Source organism: Phaseolus vulgaris, chromosome 11, assembly GCF_051622355.1.
Source record: "Phaseolus vulgaris cultivar YP4 chromosome 11, ASM5162235v1, whole genome shotgun sequence".
Lineage (NCBI taxonomy): Eukaryota > Viridiplantae > Streptophyta > Magnoliopsida > Fabales > Fabaceae > Phaseolus > Phaseolus vulgaris.
In genome coordinates, this window is record NC_143508.1 from 29,318,751 (window position 1) to 29,326,918 (window position 8,168).

At 40.5% G+C, this 8,168-nt stretch overlaps 1 protein-coding gene across 1 annotated transcript; it reads right to left on the reverse strand.

The window, feature by feature from the left end:
* Positions 1 to 7,046: 7,046 nt before the first annotated feature.
* LOC137838697 (uncharacterized) lies at positions 7,047 to 7,877 on the reverse strand. Its single transcript, XM_068647930.2, has one exon. It carries the CDS (start codon positions 7,875 to 7,877, stop codon positions 7,047 to 7,049), a length of 831 nt encoding a protein of 276 aa, XP_068504031.2.
* Positions 7,878 to 8,168: the final 291 nt, after the last annotated feature.

Genomic DNA, 8,168 nt, shown 5'->3' on the forward strand with positions numbered 1-8,168 from the left:
TGATCTAACACCTTTTTCTGTAGGTCTCCAGAATTCGTGGTTGAATTCTCTCCAACTCGGGGAGTATGATGGAGATCAAGCTCAAGTGCACACGGAGGCCAATCATCAAGAGCAAGAAGAGGTTGAGGCTCAAATGGAGGACGCCCATGGAGGTCAAAGCCCACCTCAAAGGCTTACAAGAAGCATGTTCAAAGCTTTAGGAGCTAATGGACGTTTATTTTCTCTTTTTGTAATTTCTTTGTTTGAAGGTGCTTAGAGGGAAACATTAGAAACCTCTTTTGTTAAAGCATCTTTAGGTCTTTAGTTAGGAGTCTTAGGGGGGTACGTTAGTAGATAGGTGTAGGAGTAATTAGGGAGGTGCCAAAGTGAGAGAGAAGGTCACACCTTCCTCATGACTATAGGTCGCGCCACTTCATTTGTTTTTAGGGGGAATTTTGAATTCATTTAGCTTTGCATTTCAGCACCTCTAGGCTATAAATTAAGGTGCTGCCTTTGTATTTTTCAGATTTGAATTTTGATTAGAGAAACTATACTCAATTTTTGAGAGAGCATTGGAGAGCTTTGTGCCTTCTTCACTAGTCTTATCTTGAGAGTTCAATGGTTACCTCAATTGGCGGCTTGCACACTCATCTTGGAGTCACCATCCTCTGAGTGGCGTGATCATCCAACTATTCCTCCATCTTCATGAGCTTTCTCTTCTCCTTCCTTCCTTCTCTTTTTATGTTCATGTCTTAGCTTGTGTTCTTGCCTTTTTTTGGTTCGGCTTTTTCAATTTTCAGTTGGCTGTTCTTCTTTTGTTTGATTTTGGTTCGGTGCTTTTAAGTTTCCAGCATTTCTATTCGGTAATCTTGCCTTTTGTTCCATTTTAATCGGTTCAATTTGACAATACATGGAACTTCCATATGAGTTTGGGTTTTGGTACTAGTCTTGGCGAGTTCTTGTTCATAGAACCTTGATCCAATTCTATGATAAAGTGCCTATCTCATATCCAACTCAAGATGATTCCTAAGAATGTCAAGAATCATTCAAATTGTGTTATTGGAATCATATCAAGTATGGTGAAAGTGGTGTGGGATGATAGATCTGGTGATTACACTTGGGAATAAGAAGAATCCATTAGGGAAACCTATCCCTATCTCTTTTCTGGTAAGTCAATTTTTGGGGACGAAATTTTTTTTTGTTGGGGACAATGTAAGGATCCAGAAAATTACTTTAGAGTAGAAGTGGTATATTTAAAATGACTCCTGAATAATTTTAAATGAAAAGGGCATATAAATAGAAATTCAATTATTCAGGTTTCATTTTAAAAAGAACCACCATCTCTCTAGAAAGTTATTTTCCTTTCCTATCCCTTCTCTCTACAATTCTGACTTCCTCGTTCATCTGTTCGACGATCAGAGTCCACCATCAGACTCCTGTAGTGAGTACTACAAGACTGCCCGATCAGAATCTCTGATAGAGTAAGTTCATTTTTGCTCTTCTCTTTGAGTCAAATTTGGAACTTGTTAGGTTGTTTTTGTCCTTGCTTGCATGTGACCCTTTTAGCTTCAGGGTTAATCTCTGTTAGCTCAGGGTTCTAGTGATATAGTTAGATTTTTTATTATGACTCTGTGATACAGGTTAAGTTACCTTTGGGTTCTTGGTGGTTTTGGAGCTCTTAATTTTTCAGGTAAGGGAAGCTAGCCTTAATTTCCAATAGAACACTAGGCTAGAAGATTTGAAGGTGAAATTGGATATAGGGTTGCTGTTATACAAATATAATGTTTTTGAGTATTGGTTGTTTGATGTTGATTAGAGTAATTTTTGCTATAGCAGGGCCTTTGTTAATTTGGGTGCTCTCTGGTGTGATTTCGATCAACCTAAAATATTTTCGTTCAAACCAAAATTTCTGGGTGCTCTCTGATGTGATTTCGATCAACCTAAAATATTTTCGTTCAAACCAAAATTTCTGGGTGCTCTCTGGTGTGATTTCGATCAACCTAAAATATTTTCGTTCAAACCAAAATTCCTGGGTGCTCTCTGGTGTGATTTCGATCAACCTAAAATATTTTCCTTCAAACCAAAATTTCTGGGTGCTCTCTGGTGTGATTTCGATCAACCTAAAATATTTTTGTTCAAACCAAAATTTCTGGGTGCTCTCTGGTGTGATTTCGATCAACCTAAAATATTTCCATTCAAACCAAAATTTTTGGGTTCTCTCTGATGTGACTTCGATCAACCTAAAATATTTTCGTTCAATCCAAAATTTTGTATACATATATGAATATTGCTATTTTTATTATTTTAGCATAGTTTATATTAAGATTACTATTGTTAAATAACTTTTTGGATATATTTGGATTGTTAGAAAGTTTAAATTATATATTATGATTGAATGGTGTATTGATGTGTTAAATGAAGTGTGCAATGATTTGAAAGTGTTATCAAGACATAGTATTTTCAGGAAAGGAAATACCGTGTCGAGATTGTTGTTAGGGTGTATTGATCTGTCAGGCCCGTAATGAGACATCCTAACTCTACTGATATAATGGAATCACATAGATGAAGTTATTCAGTTGGTGAGAGTCGATGGAGGTTCATATGACTTTGTCTGGGGTTTGAAATATAATCTCGTCTTTCAGGTCATGTGAATTTACCCTGTCATACGAGATTATGAGATATTTAGATGTTTATGCGCATGGTTGTGTGGATTCACAACAAGTAGTATGACAGGTGCAGGTCACAGGATTCTAATTTCAATACACGAGTCTTCTGGAAGTAGAGTCAAGTGTCTACGTTATATGAGTCACTGGAAGTCTGACATGTGAAAGATGAATATAGAATTTGTATGACACTTGATGATTTGAGAATTTGTATGAGACTTATGATTTATGTTTTATTAATTTCAAAGTGAAATTTTATAGAATTTTGTTTTATATGGCTAGCTTACCCTTTTATTTGGTTGTGTTGTTTCTCTAACTATGATGATCGTGTATTTACATGGGAGCAGATGAGATTGCAGGTAATAGAGCTCCTTAGTGAGCAGCAGAAGGATTAGATAGATGTAAATTGAATGTTTTGCTTTGTTTTGTTTTTAAACTTTTTGGATGTATATATTAAATCCCTATGAAGAGGGATATATTTTGAGATACAAATATGAGAAAACAATATATGTTTATATGTTAATTAGATATTGCACGCATAATATTTTTATTTTTTTTAAAAATGAGTAAAATTAGGGATGTTCCCGTGTACATAGTATAGTCATTGCAGTTCAAACACAACACAAAAAACAAGGGTAAGCTTGTGAAAATAAAATTTTATAATATACGCAATTAAATTAAAAGAGAAAATCAAATTGCATGGTCAATTTCTCAATTATTCAATCTTCTTCAAATTCCAACATAAAACAATCACATAGATCTCACATGGATCTACACATCTTTAATATTCAACAAACAACGTCTTCCAGAAGACCCGTATTAAGTAAGTCCTACCAGAGACTAGCACCTGATCCGAAGATTACTAGTTCAGGGTAAGTTCAATACAACCCAAGTCGTGCATCTCATATGTCACGGTGTGCATGAAGTCCCTCATCAGCTTCTCACCACCTGATATCTTAGTCTATGTGACTTAGATCATCAGTGAAGCTTGGAGATCTTTGTTACCACATAGGCATCAATACTTAATACACAACAAATATCAGTCCATACATTATCCCAAATGTATGAATTTAATTCCACACCATTTCATCATCCAATATCATTCCAAACACGATCCACAACATTTAAAAGCTTAATTAACATAAAAAAAACAACACTTAAATATTAAACCAGCAAAATCTAATATTTTTATACATTTTAAATAATATATAAACAAACAACACAATATATCCATACATGAGAAATTGAATATTGGGACCACGTCCCTTCCATATTCAGATCTTATATCCTAGGGTGTTATTAGAAAATAAATTTCACTTCCCTTGGCTTAATTGCTTGCTTTTCAAGCAACCTCTAGAATTTTATTCTCCAGAGTCTGGATAAGCTTCAAGATTTACTGGCCTAATGCAAGTTATCCAAACAGAATAAAAATTCAGTATATAGTAGAATAAGTTGAGAGGATTAAACTTCTCAACTGACCCCACCATGATTGATGACTAAATCCTAAGGAAAAACAGAGAACAAATGATCTTTAGAGCAAAAATGAACTTACTCTGTTTAAAAATCTGATCGGGTAGAAATGTTTTGTAACTCCTGAACTACAGCGTGGTATCATCAAATTCTAAAATATATGAGGTATGGAGTGATGAATTAAGAGAGAAGATAGAAGGGAGAGATGGAGAAAGAAATAAGAAGGAGAAAAAGAAGATTGTGGTGCAGTGGGGGCTTCTCTGCTTTTGTACCACACTGTTAGATTATCTCCAACTACAAAAAATTTTGTCCTCAAAAATGAACTTACCAAGAAAGAGATTAGGGTATCATGCTTGTATCTCCTCTTCAATTTCCCAAGTAGAATCTACAGAGAAGGGATCCCACAATACTTTCACCATGGGAATACTTCTTTCCCGAAGTTGTTTCACTTGTGAATCTAAAATTCTGATTGGCTTCACTTCAAATGACAGATTTTCTTTCACTTGGATGGAATCAGACTCTAGAATGTGGCTGGGATCAGGTAAACATTTTCATAGCTGGGATACATGGAAAATATTGTGAATGTTAGCTAAAGGAGGAGGCAAAGCAATTTCATAAGCCACAGGGCCTATTCTCCTGAGAATTTGATAAGGTCCTATGAACTTAGGAGTCAATTTCTGGGATTTGAGTGCTCTTCCAACACCAGTGAACGGTGTAACTCTCAAAAAGACATGATTACCTGTAGAGAATTCTAAAGGTCTTATTCTTTGATCCGCATATGATTTTTAACTGCTAAGAGATGTTTTCAATCTTTCTTGAATCATTTTAACTTTCTCATTGGTTTGTTGTATTGATTCTGGTCCAATTAACACACTCTCACCATCCTGAAACCAACACAGAGGTGTCCTACACTTTCTTCCATATAATGCCTCGAAAGGAGCCATTCCTATGCCATCTTGGTAACTGTTATTGTAAGTGAACTCTACCAAAGGTAGAATTTCATCCCAACTGCCCAAATGATCTAACACACAAGTCCTAAGAAAATCCTCTAAGGACTGGATAGTTCTCTCTGATTGTCCATCATTCTGAGGATGATATGTTGAACTAAGTCTGAATTTAGTCCCCAAAGCTTCTTGAAGTGTTTGCCAGAATCTGGAGGTGAATCTAGGATCTCTATCTAAAACTATGTTGGAGGGTACACCATGTAATATGACTATTTCATTTATGGTAGTTCGAGGTGTCTTCAGGGTCTCCTGAATCACTGTCCTCTGCCTATCCCCCTTGCCCGAACTGGCGAGCTTTGCAAGCAAGTCTGCTCGGGCATTTTGTTCTCTGGGTACGTGGACTAACTCGAACACCTCAAACGTTTCCTTCAGAACTTGGATGTACTCTAGGTATGCAGCCATTTGAGGATCCTTAGCTTGGTATTCCCCTGTGACCTGACCTGTGACTAACAAAGAATCACTCCTTGCCAGCAAACCTTTTGCTCCCATCTCCTTGGCCAGCAGCATTCCAGCGATTAGAGCCTCATATTCTGCTTGGTTGTTACTGGCCTTGAAAGCGAACCGAAGGGCCTGCTCAATCAGCAACCCATCTGGTCCTTCCAAGATGACACCAGCCTCGCTGCCTTGTTGGTTTGAGGAACCATCCACAGAGAGCACCCATCTTAAACCTGCTCCTTCTTGGTGCGTGGCTGCCGAGGAAAGCTCTACTACGAAGTCAGCGTAAACCTGGCCTTTAATGGAGCCTCTAGGCATAATACTGTACGTCAAACTCATATAGCTCTACTGCCCATCGTACCATTCTCCCTACCACATATGGCTTTTGTAAGACCTTGCGAATTGGAAGGTTTGTCATTACTATCACGGTGAAGCTTTGGAAGTAGTAGCAAAGTCTTCGCGCTGAGAATACTACTGTCAGAGCTGCTTTCTCTAGGGCCTGGTATCTCACCTCTGGCCCTTGTAGTATTTTGCTGACGAAGTAGATCGGCTTTTGCACCTGGTCTTGTTCTTACAGCAGAATTGAACTAATCGCCTTCTCCGTGACTGCGAAGTATAGGCGGAGCGGGGTACCTAATTTTGGCTTGCACAACACCGGTAGACTGACTAGGTACTCCTTCATCTTCACAAACGCCTATTCGCACTCCCGGGTCCATACAAACCTAGTGTTTCTTTTCAGACATTGGAAATAAGGATGCCCCTTGTCGCCACCTGCCGATACGAATCTAGACAGAGCGGCCATGCGCCCTGTCAGCTCTTGCACCTCCTTTACCGGGATCGGGCTTCTCATTGCTATTATCGCAACGCACTTCTCGGGATTCGCCACTATCCCACACTCAGTGAGTAGGAACCCCGAGAACTTGCCTGTTTCGACCCCGAACACACACTTCTCTGGGTTCAGCTTCAGCCTGTACTTCACTATCGTGGTGAACAGCTCTTCTAGGTCTGCCACGTGCTGCTCCTTTTGTTGGGAGGTGACCAATATGTCATCTACATATGCTTGGACATTTCGCCCTAACATGGGCGCTAGTACTCTGTCCATCAACCTCTAGTAGGTGGCACCTGCGTTCTTCTGTCCAAAGGGCATTACCTTGTAGCAATAACATGACAACTCTGTCATAAATGCTATCTTGCACTCGTCTCTATGGTGCATCATGATCTGGTTGTAACCAGAGAAAGCATCCAGGAAGCTGAGTAATTTGCATCCAGACGCGCTGTCTACCAAGGCATTAACACTGGGCAACGGGTAGAAGTCTTTCGGACAGGCCTTGTTGAGATCCGTGAAGTCAACGCACATCCTCCACTTCCCGCTGACCTTCTTTACTAACACCAAATTGGCCAGCCATTCGGGGTACTGAATCTCCCTAATGTGGCCAGCCTTCAACAACTTCTTCGTCTCGTCGCGTATGACCTGACGCCTTTCTTCATTGAATTTTCACCTTCTCTGGCGAACAGGTCGGACCTGGGGGTCCATGATGAGACGATGACACAAGAAGTTAGGGTCTATGCCAAGCATGTCAGAGGCAGACCACGCGAAAGCGTTAAGGTGTCGAGCTATGACCTCGACAACCTGATCCTGTGACTCTTGGCTCAAAGATTTGCCAAGCTTAAACCTCTTCCCACCGATCTCTCTTTCTACTACGTCTTCGACGGGTTCGGGTCGTTTCTCCCGGGCAATCTCTGCACGGGTGATCCCTTCTTCCCTTGGAGGCTGGGTAGTAACAACGAACACCCCTCTCTTTGTCTTGAGGCTATTTTCGTAGCACTTCTTAGCATTTTTTTGGTGAGACTTGATGGTGATCACCGTACCCTCAAGGGAAGGCAGCTTCATCTTCATATGCCTCGTGGAGGCAACTACTCTAATCCTGTTTAAAGCAGGTCTACCTAACAGTATATTGTAGGCTGACGGAGCATTAACGGCGAGATACCTGATGCTGGTAGTGCGTGAAGTCGTGCCATCTGTGAAGGTCGTCCTCAGCTCTATATGCCCACGCACCTGCACCTGGTCTCCAGCGAAACCATACAAACATCCGGTATAAGGCCTCAACTGGTATGGGGATAGCTGTAACTTGTTGAAGGTCAACCAAAATATCACATCAGCCGAACTTCCTTGATCCACGAGGACGCGGTGCACCTTCCTTCCTATTGTGACTAGCGAAATCACTATCGAGTCATTGTCATGGGGTATGACATCTAGGAGGTCGCCCTTGGTGAAGACAAGGTCGACGTCACGAGTCAGATCTACCTGTTGCACCTTCACCGCCATTACCTCTCGCGCGTACTTCTTCACTGGGAGGCGGTGCACCCTCCTCCTGAAAATCCTCTTGAGATCGTGTTGATCTCCCCGTGAATGGGCACCTCGTGCCCCTGATCTACCCCTGCAGTAATCAATGCTTGATCGTTTTGTGGCTCTTGAAGATAATCCTTTAAGAACCCGCTCTTCACTAGCTCATCTAATTGGTGTGCCAAGGCCAAGCAATTGCGTATATAGTGGCCATTTGCTTGGTGAAACTCACACCAAGCGTTCTTGTTGGGTCCCATCTTCCTATCGGTCTTT